At 46.5% G+C, this 16,254-nt stretch overlaps 1 protein-coding gene across 2 annotated transcripts in view; it reads right to left on the bottom strand.

Annotated features, from left to right (window-relative positions):
* PPARGC1B (PPARG coactivator 1 beta) overlaps positions 1-16,254 on the bottom strand; it is a 203,063-nt gene that overhangs the window by 42,645 nt on the left and 144,164 nt on the right. For both annotated transcript variants that reach the window (XM_069651407.1, XM_069651408.1), the window contains exons 4-5: positions 13,375-13,491; positions 8,229-9,222 (exon numbers count right to left, since the gene is read on the bottom strand). In XM_069651407.1, coding sequence (XP_069507508.1) covers positions 8,229-9,222; positions 13,375-13,491 — 1,111 coding nt within the window. The remainder of the gene's footprint in view (positions 1-8,228; positions 9,223-13,374; positions 13,492-16,254) is intronic.

Here is a 16,254-nt window from a genome sequence, read left to right as displayed (position 1 = left end):
AGGATCTTTGTTTTGTCCTCCCTCGGAAACCCCATCCTTGTCTTGTAGCGCCTAGAAACACTTGTGTACAGGCGCGTTATAAATGCCATATCATGTGTCAAAGAACACTATGGATTCAGCGTGCTGCTGCTCTTGCTAGGCTCCTTCACTTATTCTATGTTAACTGCACTCCGTGATATACTATCCCGCAACTCCAAGTAAGCACCATTCCTACTCTGTACTTCTGCACCGAGAGGTCCACATTTAAATTGTACCCCACATGCATGCTGTTAATACGTCTTATTATTGAATTCCAAAACGTTTCCCCCATACCTGAATGGTCGCTCACACGATACAAAATATTTGTAATGATAAACAAGCAGTGACAGTTGTGCCATGTTCTATATTTTTGACAATATATAGTGTGAACAAATATGGTTAAAGCCATTTTAAGTTCCAACAGAGCTGGCATCACCATAGTTTGGTGTAGGTACCATTTGTTTCCCAAAGGAAAGTGGAAAGGCAGTGGGATGGGTGCCATGTTTTCATCTCAATCACTGCAATTCCGGTCTAGAGATAAGGGTTTTATTTTATTTTAAGATGGCTGTCCCTTATAGTTGGGATTTTTCAGCCCCGTACTGGGATTGTGCAAACTGGGGCTATACTGTGATTTCCAAGACGGGAATGTACCATACTGGCGTTACCAAATTCAGAGTGCCCTGGAACCACATCTACTGGGACTAAACTTTGCTTTTGTGTTGTAATGTGCTTGTGAGTGTTGGCAGAAACTTGTTATGTCATGTAGAATGTTATTGTGTGGATGAGAGGATGTTGGTGATGAGAGTTCCTAGCCCAGGCAGTTAGAGAGAGCCCTGCCTGGGCGATGGGTGCCAGTGCCTGTTCTGTCTGTCTGTCCTAAGTAACTGTTCCTAAGAGGTCATGCTGACGCAACTTAAGAAGGTGATAATAAATGCTAACAGGAACATACCATGAAGACTAGGAGGCCACTTTATTTCATTTTCAAACTGGGAATATACTGGTTAGACTATCAATGTGCAGCTTGGGCGCGTCTACTGGGAGCATATTAGATGGGGATTTTATCATTTATATATTTATATTTAATAAAGTGGGTTTATGCTACGAGGTCCAACAGATCACACAGGAAGCGTACTTGAACTCCTACACTATTCACTATAGGGGGAGGGGGGCACCTCGGTATTAAAAGAGCAAATCGTTCAACAAACAATAAAGGTTCCTTATAGTAAAGGAGTCATGATGAGTTAACACAATGCGACTCCAGTGCTCATTAGCGGGAAGGCTGTCCCTGACTTGCGCGCAGCGTCGCAGCCTCTCGCTCCCTGGTCCCTGCACGGGTCAGCAATACACCTCTCGGCAGGATTGGGACCATCTCTCATCTTCTCTACTTTCCGCCTTCATCTGCCACCGAGGCAGTATCTTAGTCTGGGGCATTCTTTGCACAGTCTTTTATTCATTATAGGGAGGTTAATTGCCCCAATTGGTCAATCTACTCTCAAATTTCCCTTGAATCCATGCCCGTGACTGGTTATTCCACCACTACAGCTTTGCGTTAAATTGGGGACCATGACATAGACAGGGAGGTGGGTGGGTGAAGGGCTGCTGTTGCACTGAGGGCATCAGTGTGGCAAACTGCAGAGCATACTTACTACCTACCCTCGCGCTTAGCGACATGTGTGGCACAGCCTGGATCTCTCAGATTTGGAAATCCAACCACTTGAGACGGAAGGAGGATTTCGAAGGAATCCCTGATGCACCTTCTCCCTTCACACTGCGAGTATCCCTTGTTCCTAGAGCCCCCTCTCCATGTGCCCTAATGGAGGCTCACACAATGTGACTTCTTCCCAGTGTACAGCAGTTTGGTCAAATTGAGAGTATACAGTGATAGTCAAACTGGGAGTATACCGGGTGCCTTAAACTTGAAATCTACTGAAATGTCACACTGGGAATCTACATGCATAATGGGCTTTAAGGTGCAGACACTCCCATTATACACAGGACATCACACCTCTGTCATGCACAGTGCTATACTGCAGGAATAATGACATGGAATAATTCGACTGCCTGCAGGGAAGAGCGGCCTCCCATCTGTCCTAGATAGAGGCCTCCAATGCCTCTCTTCCCTGTCGCCAGTAGGGGAGCAAGGACCAAACTATGATAGGAATCCATGAGGGTGTCTATTTAGACACTCCTGCACTGCACTTATCCTATGTGCCATACAAAGGTCATTCCAGATTCCTCTTGCTGGGCGCAGTCGAGGGTTATCAGAGCGCGAAAAGAAAAGAGTGAAGGATCAGGCATGGGCCGGCATAAAACGGTATGTGGGAAAAAGCCGTTAAAAGTCTGAATGTTGTGGGAGAATAGGCACAAGCATGCGTGTATACGGGCTGAGTGGGGTTAGAAAAGTGCCTTCAGAACTTTGCTTATTCATTTGTTAACGGTAATCTTGGCATACTTTTGCCAGCTGTTCCAAGACGACATTTTTACAGGGCAATGCTGTCATATGTTGGCATATCCTGTCTACCAACTGCGGCAATATTGCCAGGATTGTGCACAATCAACATCACTTCGCTCTTACACTGGCACTACTGGCACAGTCAGCAATGAAATGCCTTCTTACCATGGACAGTACCGGCCTGGATTGTGGACACTTTATTATGAACGTATTTGACAGTGGAATCGTTGGCATATATTGAGGGCACATGAATCCTAATGGTGTGCATTACAGTAGCAGTGCATGATTACATTGTGGGCACAGGCCTCATTAAGTGTGTTGTAAGGGGTAAAGCTGACATATTGTGAGGGCCCAGCTATCATGAGATTGTATTGTAAAATGCTCCTGTGTGCTATTGGTGACCTGCCATGTACAGGATCTTGACATGTATTACCATACAGTTCTGGCTATACCTTGTATGGCCCTCTGCCTAATTTGTCACAAATGTGTGCTGCAAACTGTGCCATTTTAACCCATTCTTGGTGTATGTGGTTGGTTTCGACTAAAGTGAAAATATTCACCAGCCATCAAGGGAACCCGTGCACAATTCCAAAGGCCAGAGGAGTCACGAATCTGCCACTGAAGCCCTTCGAGCCACTGCGGCTCTACACCCATAACCACCACCCCACCTGTGGAGACATGGGGCTTTACCACCATCAAAGGTCATGTGTAAGTGTGGCACCCAATTTAGGCCCAGAGCATATTTTTTAATCATCAATTTCCCTCCACATTATTTATTTTAATTTTATTTTATTTACCTTTATAAAGGGCTCACACAGCCCGCAGGCATGGAGGCGCTGTTACAAGAATTGTTTGTTTTTCTTAGTTGCGTCATTGTGTTTTTTTTTTGTCTTAGTTACGTATTTATAACGCGCTTAAACACCCAGAGGTTTCTAAGCACGGACCCGGGGATCGAACCTGTGTTGCTTCATGTCGTCTTGCTTCCAAGACGCGCACGCTGCCCTGAGCTATCCTCCCAGGACACATTACTCATCCCAATCTCCACATGAGTGCTCCACATGAGTGCTTGTTTTAGCACCATTCTATCACTACCCTATTGCAAAGGTTACACTACAGTGGATGATACCCTACACAGGTGCTACAGCATCGCCTTCGCTTTTCAGGATCTTTTAAAAAAAAAAAATCAGTGCATTTTTTTTGTCTTGGACAAACCTACCGAAGGACCAAATTGTCGAAAAACAATCCACTCCCCTATGACCCTATCACGAGTCACCCCATCTAGCCCTTCCCAATGGCAAAAGTAAGACCTTCGTGGAAGATGCCCGCTAGTGTCCATGGCACCTTTCCTGTTGCAGTCTCCCCAAATTTTAAACTTCCCCTCACTCCATCACCTACACCCGAAACCTTCACGTACTGCCTTGAGGTCTTCACATATCTCTCGGCCTTCCCACCCCGCAGTTTGTTTCCCTGAGCACCTCTTGACATTCCCCTTTACTCATTTGCTGTTAGAATGTTGCCAAAAGTCAACCTGTAACCTGCCACTGTCAATCTTCTAATTTCTTTATTTCTGCGTCTGCATCCCAGCTTGCGCAACACTTTTCATGCGGTGGATAAGAATATGCGCACATTTACTGATTTCATATTTCTCAGTATAATGTGTCCCCCAAGGTCATCCTGTGATTCTTATTAATCGCTGATTGTATTAAAATCTTGCCACTCATGCTATTCTAATTGAAAATAACAATATCAACACCCAATTGGCTTCACCCACCTTTTGCGTATTGCCCGTTATGTTCAGCGTTCCAACACACAATGACTATTCTACGCGCCACAGAATCTCAAAATGAATCTCTTTGTAAAAGAGCAGGTGAGCAAGTAAATATAATGCCCACCACACTGCTCTACTAAAACAGGAGATATTTACTGGGGACCTGCCAGATGAATTTTGCATGCGATCATCATTTGGTCTTCATCAAAGTCTACAAGATTTTATGAACACATTAGCGCTGACAGATTTTGGCGAGCAGGAGATATGAATTCTATAGTAATTCCATAATGCTCTTTGGCGAGGGTTGGCAACAGAACGGTTGTGTACAAAACTCGACTGGCTGGTGCTTTTTAAAAGGTTTTGCAGGGGCACGAGTGCCTTCACCCTTTCATTGGCATGCTTTTTGATTTGCTTTTACGGTTCCTATACTTTTAACCCTTTCTTGGACATGCACTAGCAGCCCGGTTATTTGGTGTCCATTCTACTTTCGTGATTGTCATGATATGGTTGGTTTGTTGGCTATTTCTCGCTTTTTGGTTCACCATGTGTGGCACAGCCTTGTTAAAGCTTGCCGATTTGGTCATTCTTTGGTGGTGCCACAATATGCGGTAGTGCACTGCAGACCTTTGGTTATTTCACTGGCATGAGGTGGCCTTATGGCTGAACATCTGGTCTTGGTAATATACGGCAATGTCGGCATCATCAACTCGTGCTTGCTTTGGCAGTGTGTTCAGAAATTTGAGTTCCCCCGCTCACCTGCCCAATCAAGCAAACCCTGGCCAGCACTAATCAATTGAATGAGGGTTGGAGTAAGTGGGCTAGTTCAGCTACTAGACCCTCTGCCTACAATCTATTACCACGCAACCAACACACACATAGATTGATCCAGTACAGGCCATGGACAATGGATCTTGGGGGCTAGTTTAGGAATACTTTTAACGTCATCCCACACCCAATCTAATACACACAGGTGAAACCGACATTGTGCAAAATGACCATTGCTCGTTTTGCGGGTTTCATTGGGAAATGGGTGCCAGGGAAATCCATCCCACACCCCACACAACCATAGACAACAGATCCTCCGCGGCTGGGCGTTGTCGGTGGTAACTCGGTATTGTGGTAAGCCCCTAACTGACAAATACCAGCCTTCATCTATCGATGCCGGGCAACAAAATACCACTCCACTCAAACACTGCCTTAAAATGTGGGCAAGGAATGACAGTCCATGCAGAGTATCGGAGGAAGAGATAATTTGCAGAGATGTTATTGTTCCTCTATCTGCACCCCCGAAGGCTCCAGTGGCTTGCAGATTATTTTTCATGCTTGGAGAAACCGCTTGCTGCCTACAGTCGCTTTTTACTGCCCAACACTCGGTAGCTGTTGCAAGATTTTCTATCCCTGCTCCTTCACCTCCACCCCCAAATGCGTGCAGTGACCGGCCAGAGTCTGTAAAGAGTTGCAAACGAATGCATCATCAAATATTTTGATAAGCCAGCTTTGGAAGACCAACCCATACTATTGGAGTGTGCAGGGGGTGGCGTGGCTGGGCGACAGCACAACACAAGCATAACACTTTGCCCACCAGGGCTTTCCTTTTACAGATCATTCAATTAAGCACTTATGTCCAATGTATTCAAGTTAATGTAGCCAAGCTACCAACCCCCAAAATGCAACCATTTTTAAGAAGATTGAAAAGGTGGTCTGACTATTTCAGAGTAATAAAAGCTTCAGCGGAGCCCTAATGTTCGCCTGCAAAAAACGAGGCATCCTTAAAGGTTTATCGTAATGCCCCGCACAAGGGTAGACTGGCAATAGGCACATCTGCTTTGAATATGTTCAGAGAAGGGTAATGCGAGTGATCACTGATGCCAAGTGGTGCCCTGTTGCACCAATACTAAAAAGGGAGCACAAATATCATGAGGGAGGATTATTTAATTGTGGCCATATTAAAGGGGCAGTCTTTGCTCTTCATCAGTCATTTTCCAGATGTATGATTTCGCCGGCTCGATAGATTTTAATTGGTTTGTTATTCACTGTTGGCTTACCAAAGGTCAAGGAGTATTAACCTCTGGCTGCTGGAGCTATTCCACAGAGCAAACCCACTAGCTATTTTGCAGACAGGGTTATCAAAATGGGACACTACCTTAAGCGACCCTCTCTCTCACTATTCTTCCTTCCAGTCCGACCCACTCAGCCGGACACACACTCGATGCCCTCATCTGTGAATGTCTTCATAGATGGAGATGTCCCCATCTCTAACTTGGTCACCACCTCCTTCCCCCTCTCCTGGTCTGACCACTCTCTCCTCTCCTCCAGCTTGGGGCCCGCTCGGCCCTCTATCTGAACGCCCCCCCCTCTCAGCCCCCGCATTGCCATCCTCCTTTGCCGTCATTGGACCGATGAAGTGATTGTCAGTCTCTGATTTTGCTTCCACCTTCATTCCCCCTCCAACCTCCGCTTCTGATTCCCCCCCTGACTCTGTCCTCGCTAACCTGCTCCTCGCCATCTCCAACACCCTCGAGAGCTTTGCCCCGGTCATGAGGATCCACATGAAACCTGCCTCCAAGTGCAACAGCTGGTATGGCTCTCCAATATCTATCTTAACCCTCTTGGTCACCTGATCTCCCTCCTTCTCTCCTCATTTCCAGTGTTAAACTGATGACACACAGCTTTCCTCCAAACTTTCCTCTACTACCTCCTCTTCTTCCTCTCTCATCCCCGATTGTCTGGTGGCTATCCAGGCATGGTGTGCAGCCAACCACCCGTCTAAATGCCAGTAAGATGGAGATCCTTCTGATTGGGACACCTGTGCCCTGTTTCCCTCCTACCATATGGGCACCCTCCTTGGGCCCTCCACCCTCGCCTTCAGTGGAGGCCAGAAACCTTGGGGTCATCTTTGACTCTTCCCTCTCCCTTCACCACCCACACCTTGGACATTACCAAGAAGGCCCACTTCTATCTTCACCTCCCCAGATGTAGTCTACCTTTCCTCACCTTTCCCCACAAGCTAAATGTTCCCAGAGCTCTGGGGTCCTCTCTAGGCTGGACTACTGCAACAGCCTCTTCCGCAATCTCCCCCTTTCCTCCCTATGCCCCCTTCAGCAAATCCAAATTAGGGCTGCAAGACTTATCTTTGGCCTCAAGCCCAGGGACTGCATCTCTCCAGCCCAAACATGTTTCCACTGGCTCCCGATGGCCGCAAAGATCCAATTCAAGACACTCTGCATCATCCACAAGGCTTTCTGGGGCCTTGGACTATGTTACCTCCAACTTTCTCTTCCTTGCTAGAGCCCTGCACTCCTCTCACTCCAACTCTCAGCTTGTCAAACGCCTATCCAAACCGAGGGGAGAGCAGGTCTCGCTCTTCAGCTGGTGCCCCCTTTGGAAAAGCCTCACTGCTCCTCTCAGACTTGAGACGGACCTCCTTAAATTCCAGTAACATCTCAAAACTCTGTTTTTCTCTACCTCTTTCCCTTCCCTGCTAATCGCCTCACTGCCACTGAGACTGGCGGCCTGGACCTTCATGAATCTCACAGGTAGCAGGCCCCGTCCAGTCTACACCAGCACCCCCAAACCCCAGCACTGCCCTTGCGGGCCCTGTACTGGGTGGCTTTGCGTCTCATCCGTGGAATTCCCCCACCCTAGCACTTAGCCAGCAGTCCCCACCGGCACCCTCGGCATTTCCCGGCCGGGCTCTCATGGGCACTTGCCCATACCTTGCTCCCCCACCCCCTTCTCCTGCACTTCTCTTCACAGCACGTGCACGTTGGAATGTCATAAGGCCTAGTAGGACCACAATTGTATATTTTCTGTCTTTTGCCATTATTCTTTCCTCCCCTTGCTCCCTCCCCACTTTGCCTTGAAACACTATTCTGTTGTACAGGTGCCTAACAAATGCCCAATAAACAAATCAAAATAAATAAAGTGACCCTAAGAAAGCGGCACTCTTGCTAGTTCTTGTAACCCAATCCTCTCCTCCCCACTCATTACCTGCATCCCTTCGGTGCGCCTGTAGTAGGTGCTCGGCAGCTCTCAGATCTTCTGCTTCTTCCTCACTGCTCACCACCCGTGGTGAGGCACAAAGTCCAACATCTGCATTACCCAAAGCGTCCAAGAAGTCATCCTCTGTAAAGGTAAGCCACTGACCCAGCTCTGGGTTGAGCCGACCAGAGCGACGCACAGGATAGATTGTGTTCTCTTGTTTTGGAGACAACTTGGCTGGCCCACATCCCCCCATATGCTTTGTGTCGCGCCGCGCAACTCTGCAGTCACTTTGAGCAACAGGAGAAGGCTTGCGTGGCACTTTGTCCGGCCTCTGCATTTGGGCCTTGGGTGCACAGTTCCTCTGGGTCTCCACTTCCCTCTGAATAGAGATAGAGGACTTGCACTTGGGTGGGCTGAGCAGCGATGTGTAGGTTGGTTGCACTAGTCGGTACGGCTTGCTGACGTCACTCCCAAGATCTTGTGCAAGCAGCATTTTCAAGATGGAGTTTTCAGAGCAAAGTTTTTTAGGTGGCCAGCTTGCTGGGCCAGCTCGAGCAAAGGCTGCCTTCCCAGAGAAGGCATGCTTCTGTGACAGGGTGTGCACCTTGGCTTTCTTGATGATATTACTGCCCTGCTGGAGCTTGCCATGCGAGTCCTGGGTTGGCAACTTCCGGGGTGGGAGGCAATATGTGTGCATGTACTGGATTAGCCCCAGCACAGCCCGCTGTTCCTTTTCACATGTAAACTGTGGGCCAGTTGCGCACAGAGGGGTTTGCTTGGATTCACTGTCATTGACAGGAAGCTTGTCCTTACTATCAGAGCCACCTCCATCCCCCAAATCAATGTCCCGGGCCTGGGACCCGTGGATGCTGCCATCCTCGCCGTTCTCCGTCACCGCAATAGGAACATGCTGGGGTGACACAAGGTGTTTATGCAGCTCAATGCAGCTGCGGCCTTGCGCGTGGCTTGAGGTGGACTTTCTGTTCCGGGAGATCTCCACCTACAAAAAAAGCAAATAAGGACAGTCAGTGGAATTAGGTTCTGCTTGATACCTCGAAGCAATCATCAACTGGACTATTACTGCACATCGGTTAGAGAACAGCATCAGCAAATGTAGCAGGAATGGTCTACTGAACCTACCAAAGTCCTTCTATTCTGGGTTGCAGGACAGAAGCACCTGCGTGAGTGGTGCAGGGATCGCAAGACTGACACTGGCTCCTGTGGCTTTGGTAGGACACTGCATTGCAAGTAATGCTTACCCAACTCCGAGCCACAAGGGCCGGAATCCTAATGGGTTTTCAGGATATCCTTAATTAATATTCAGGAGGAAATACTTGCGTGCATTTAGAATCATTGTATGCAAATTTATCTCATGAATTTTAATGAGGGGTATCCTGAAAACCCTTGAGGCCTGGAGTTGGACAACCCTGCTTTAGAGGAACCACTTTAAGGGATAGTTTCTGGGAAGTAGTGCGACTACAGCAGTGAAGTGGGGTGGAATTTAGTGGGCACTCCAAATGAGAGGGTTATTGCACTGCTGAAATTGACACAAGGTCAAAAGTTTAAACTACATTTAATGTGCAGGGCTGTAGCAAGGCATTACCGAATTTGGACCAAAGGATGAGTAAGTGATAGGTTCATCAAGAAGACTTATACTGAATTGAGCACATCAGTCACGAATGTCTAATATAGGGAAGTGCTACGGTGAACCCTTGAGGGACCCCATGAATAGAAATTACAGGTAATTGGCACCAGTGGTCCCTTGCGTTGCAGAGCCAGACACTCCAGCTATACTTTGCCACAACAATGGAAGCTTTGCTTTGTATTTTTCTTAACATATTTGTAACCGAAAGAGCAACTGTGACATTGGGTAGTACATAAGGATATTTGTTGTTTAGTCCTGGTAAACCTTGCATGGAAGCTTGGAAGGACCCTTTATGAAAGAATCATATATTCTTGAGTCAAACACGTCCAAGGGAAACAAGTAAATAAGTAAAATAAACGTTGTGTCTACTTATGTCCGAAACAGACTGGACCATAAGTGACTAGACCCAGGCATGTAGGACAACGTCCACAATTACACAGGAGGCAATCGCCATGCATTTGTCAGCTAATGCAATTTCTACTTACCTAGAATGGACCGTTTAAGTATTTATTTATTTATCTATCTGCAGAATGTTTACCCGAGGATGGACTTATGAACGAAATGCATTGGACTAGTTTCAACATTATCTGCCTGTGTTTTGTACACATGAAGATTTCTATGTAAATACTAAATGCATGAATTGATACATTTTCAGTTCATTTTATTTACTTGTTCTTCACATCCTTTAACGTGGACACATGGTACACGTTTGACATAATCATACAAGATTTTTTCAAAAGGGGCCCTTCCAAACTCCTGACAAGGTTTGCCCGACTAGATAGCCATATCAGTCAGCACCCAGTGCAAGAGGAGCTTTTCTGATTATAGAACCACATGACAGTGATTACTTTGGAACTGTAATATACAACACGTGGCCCCCACTCTAAATCTCTACTTTCTCAACGGGTACCTAAAAGTAATAGACACCGCAATGAAGACAATATTACAGAAATGTAGCACTCTTTATCTCGGCTTTATGCCCATTATCATCAGCTGACAAAAAATCTATCGCAGCTACTAGATCGTTTATTTGTTCCTCTCAATTAAAAGAAGTAGAACACATACATAGCTTCTCGTCAACCATCAAAGACACGAAACGTGCTTTTTATCAGTTATAATTTACTGAAACTCCTCTCAACAGTCGGCAACAGAAACTGTAACCAAGAGACGCAGGGCAGCCCACGCAGTTGGAAACAATACATGTCTTTGTATGGTGAACACTTTGCAACAAAGAAAACAGACAAGTCATAATTGATGGCTGTGTCAATACTGCTGCATTATAGTCTAGTCTACCAGGAGTGAGGCTGCAAACTGAATCACTTCTAGGGACAGACAATTGTGGCACACAATTGCACAGTGAGATTAAATGATTTGTCGAAGATCACAGTTTTGCAAAGGGATGAAGTTGGGGGGCTGAGTACCGTCTGCAATTTAAATGCTCATCCAAATTTCTCATCAGCTGTAGTTGGTATACAAATGTGTTTATTGTATGGCCTAGCAGCGATAAAATACGTGTTTGCTTTTCTGGAAAACTGCTTAAAGACACGCACACGCAGCAAAAGAACATGCATAATAAAATCACCAAAATTAATACTTTTCTCCACACACCACAGAGCTTTTTACGCATCCCTGCCACTCAATCACCTCACATTTGTACTTAAAAATAGCCACTCCCAATTACCCACTCACTGATGTGTCTACAGTCATCTGCCACCAATTGCTTCCAAATTGAAAATCCTCTGCTGGTAACAAAGGAACATGTTAAAGTGTATTGCTCCACCCACCACAAAAATGGCGCTGCAGTTGGTTGGGCAAAATAAGTGACAGTTTGATTCAGTTTCTGACCAGAGATCCACGTGGTCGGGGGTGGGAGGGGCATTACAATGGCTGATGCAAGTTGATGATCAGAATCTGAGGTGGGTGCGACAGGGTTCATGCAAGACAATGAACGGATGAGACGGGTGATGCGATGGAAGGAGGAGACAAAGCTATGATGAGGGGGTGGGCAAGGTCATGGGCGAATAATTCAGCTAGGGTAAGGACCATGTGCAGGTGTCTAGAATATATACAGGCAGTCTCCCGGCTACTGCCAGATGGGTTCTGTGGTAGAGGAGTATATGGCAGGTGGCAAATTCGGTTCTATGTTGCTATATAGAACTACTTTCTGAATTAATCTTCTGTGACAAAATTGCTCTACGCCTTTTAACCAGTGCTCCGTTATGCATTTCCTCGCTGAGTTTTAATTCATACTCTTTAACCTACTGTCCCGCCTTAATTTTTTTTCTGCTGTAACCTCCAACCAGACCTAAAACATGGAAGTGCCGTCTCACCTTTATGCCTTTCCGCTTTCCCAATGCTTTGTTTACCCTCAATTTCTATTGCCACTTTTAATTTTTAAAAGTTCCTGCCTTGATCATCGGGAAAGCTCAGATATCCCATTTCAGTGAACACTCGTCAAAAGCACAGAATCCAGGCAACACCAACGCGTAGGCCATTGTGGTGGTCGAGTCAATGGGCACTGGTGGGTGTAATGACTAGTGAGTGGCCGCAGGTTTGGTGAGAAGGGCCTTGCAGATGTTGAGGATGTACTGGGCGAAGGTGGCAGTGCAGGTGCCAAAAGATGAGAGGGACCTAGCTATCAGAAAAGAGGCACACGTTTGGGCCACAGAGGGGTGGGAGGATGGGATCAGGGGTCATTGAGAAGATCTTGCACGGGGTAGAGGAGGAAATGTGAGATATTTCACAAACCTCAGGAGCTTTCAGATGAAGCCCAGGTTGGACATGGATGTAAAGAGTAGACAAGTGGTCTATTGTGCCAAAATGGCAGAGCGGGCCAGGGAGAGGAGAATGAAGGGCAGGTCTTTGTGGTGGGCGAGGCACCAAGATGTTGGTGGCATGCAAGACTTTGTGGAATGTATCTTGCAGAAACCGGGTTGGCGTAGGGTTGTGAAGTACGGAGACTGTGATGGAGACCGGCCCTTCCAAAATTGTTCAGAAGAAGAGATGTCAACAAAGAGAGATGTCGGCTGAAAGGATCGAAATTCGGGGGCCTGTAGAGCGGACGCACGTTGATGGGGATACTAGGCCGCTGTATAGAAGAGCAGATGGACACCCCAGCCTGCTCCAGATGCATTCATCAATCCCCCGACACCAAACATTAGTGGTCACACCTGGGAGGAGACTGTGCAGAGGCTGTATGTGGGGGACGTCCATTTTATTATTTAAGTAAAGCCTAGCAGAAGCAAAGAGAGAGTCCCTGAGAGTGGTGAAGAGAAGCAAGAAGTCTACAGAGAGGCAGCAACCCTTCTGGCATCAAACCAAGATGCAGCATGTTAGCACTTTGGGTGCCCACCAGAATTTCATGCCAAGTAAGCACCAAAACATACTGAAGAAGGAGCCTGCAGTATTGATGGGTCTCCTGAGTGTGTGTGAATTGACATGTCACTTTTAACCAACAAGTCTTCTCTAGGCCCTGGCCGCCAGCTGCATAAAGTACTCACAACTTACCTTAAGGCAAGGTCTCTGGGACCTGGACTTGAGCCCACCTTGCTGCCGACCACTCCCCTCCTTGGGGAGCTCACCACTCAGGGGTGTCAAGGGAGAAGAAAGAAGCAGCTTCTTGAGCTGTGGAGACAAGCCGGGAAGAAGAAATCAGCCCTCTAACACTGTCCAGTACCAATGCACACACATGGTCAACATTGACTTATGCAAAAAGTAGTAGCGGATTGACACGTCACAACAAAAATGCATTTCTGAGGTAAGACTTCCTCAAGGCTCACTTTCTTCACAGGCTACCACCATCTGAATTCCGTGCACAACAGACATGCCTTTGCAACCATAGAACAAACCCCATGAGTGTCCAGTGTCTCCATTTGGGGTTAAGAGCCGTATGCAAGCCACGTTTCAGAGCAATGGCCTTAGTGGAAACTAGCGTGGGTACCCATGAAGGAGTGGTAGAGATGGGGACGAGTCAGTTGTATGTCAGGCCCACTTGAACTCTGAGTTACCCTGACGCAGGTCTACCGCCCGGTATCACGTCATAATGATACATAATGTCGCTATAGGGTGGCATTATGTATGGGGATGGGTTGCAGGGATGTCCCCTGCTACCCTTTCTAAAAAAAAAACTAAAAAAAAAAGAATTTGGGGGTCGCAGGGGTGTCCCCCGCATGCTCAATGCAATAATGTCTCCACAAAAAACAGCGACGTTTGTCAGGAGAAATATCTGCGGGGACATTATTACATGGAACCCTACCAATAGGTCGAAAGGATTGCACAGTTAAATAAAACAACAACAAAAAAACACTCCCTCTCACTTTAGGCCAGGCTGAGCAGTGACGTTTCAAAGAGTTCCGAACAAGCACCACTTCAAATCTGTCTCACATCAGTACTACTTTCTAAAAATTAGTTTGGTGGTCCACTGGAATTAGCCACAATCTGTGGATGGTGCTGGTGGAGGGACCCCAGAGATACGTGGGAGGGGTCAGATTCCAAAGAAATGTATAGGATTGGTTTTGATCAACTATGGGGGAACGACATGCTGTAATTTGGTATATATATTAAATATCACCAGGAAAGAGAAAAGAAGGGTATCATGGATGGGAGGGAGGGGATAGTTGACAGGAAGCCAAACTCTTTGGAGTTAGTGGACGAAGATTTCAGTTTAATGGGCTCAAAACATGCAAAGAGGCTTAACACAAAAACACCCTATCCAATCAGAAGGCGGCCTCAGTGGTTGCCAGGTAACCAGAAGGTATCTTCTGCTGCCCAGGGTATCAAAGAAAATGCCTTGCACTGGGTACTAAAAAAAGGGAACACCCCATTAGAGAACAGTCTACAGCTCCAAAGCGCCGGTTAGAAAGGGTGCCCTGCCCAGACTGCGCGCCCACAGACAGAATTCAGAAGGTGGTACTCTGTGAAGAGGATGAGAGAGGCATGCAGGCAGGTTATACAGGTTGCTCTTCATCACATTTTTAAACCAATATATGAGTTAACCATTATTCGCACTTGCAGGTCATTATTAAGTGCTCCTCTCAGCCAATCAGAACGTTCGGGGTGTGGTCAACAACTACATTGACTGCATTCTGAACATTCTGACTTCAAAAGCGAACTGGGAAAGAACAAATGCAATTTCCAGGTAACATTCCTTTCAACAAGACACTCCTCTCTCTGGAAGGCTGTTTCACAAAAAACAGAAGACTAAAACATGAACAATTGCTTACACTTCTACATGACACCTGATGCAGGCTCAAGTGAGGCCAGCCCTGTTCAACCAACCCTTCCTTCATAAGGCAAGCATTTTAATTGCAATCTTATTATTCAAATACTACAAACATATTTTACTTCACCCTGAAACTCCAAAACATGCATTGATACTTCCACTGTGTGGCTACGGCCTTATAGACTCCAGGGTGGGAATTACTGGTTAAGGTAATATGACCCTTCCCCAACCAATGGTGGTCGGCTTCCCCTCAGGCCATAACTTGGGGGCGGGTCATTATCCCATGTTAATGACTACTCCCTCAGCCTATAAGGCTAAAATGTCAAATACAAAAAGAGTAAAATTGCAATATAAAAAGTAAAGGTCACAGGGTGATGACACATCTAACTATTCCACTGTGTCAACATCAAAATAGAAAGGTTTCAATGCACATTATGAAAAGCTGTCCCGCTACCATTGTATCAGACACAAGTATTCACCTATAATAATAATATTTTAGCATTTATATAGCGCTACGAACCCTCAGGTAGATACTGAGGGAGCTGCTTATTATTACCCACGGTGTGTGGTGCTCATTTATCGACCTCGGAAGGATGAAAGGATGAGTTTGGCCCTGCCAGGATCCGTCAGCAGGCTCTGCACAGATGTCAAAGCGAGCGCTCTACTGGCTGTGCTATCGGACCGGCCTATGATATCTTGCAGTACAGCCCCCAGCCCCCAAGACTGACCATAGGTCCACAGACATTGCTCAGCAGATATTCAAATAAGTGTTTCTAAACCTAACCAATTTGGTGTTCCAGGAAAAAAGGTACCAAATAACAATCAACAAATGTTCCCAAAGTGTGTATGTTTGTGCATAATGTGCACTGAAACCCTTCTATTTAGGAGAGCATTCAAATGTGCGATACTCGTGCCTGCAAGGAACGCAGCTACAACCATATCCACGGCGAGGCTCCTCCTACAAAAGCTAGAAATCCAATCTGCCCACAACGGGGAAAGAGTGATGGTTCTTGGGTTTCTAAGCACTTTGAAATGGGTGTATGTCTATTCCCCAGCAGCAATCTTTACACTCCAAATGTGTGGTGTTCAAAAGCTCTGCATGCTCCAATGGGATTAAATGATGTGACCCCAGGGTACATACATGTGCATTTAAAAAAAGTCAAGGC

The sequence above is a fragment of the Ambystoma mexicanum genome, chromosome 3p, assembly GCF_040938575.1.
Source record: "Ambystoma mexicanum isolate Mex_15411 chromosome 3p, UKY_AmexF1_1, whole genome shotgun sequence".
In the NCBI taxonomy this organism is placed as follows: Eukaryota; Metazoa; Chordata; class Amphibia; order Caudata; family Ambystomatidae; genus Ambystoma; species Ambystoma mexicanum.
The sequence above is the reverse complement of the archived record's forward strand: the minus strand, read 5'-3'. Positions and strand labels throughout refer to the sequence as shown.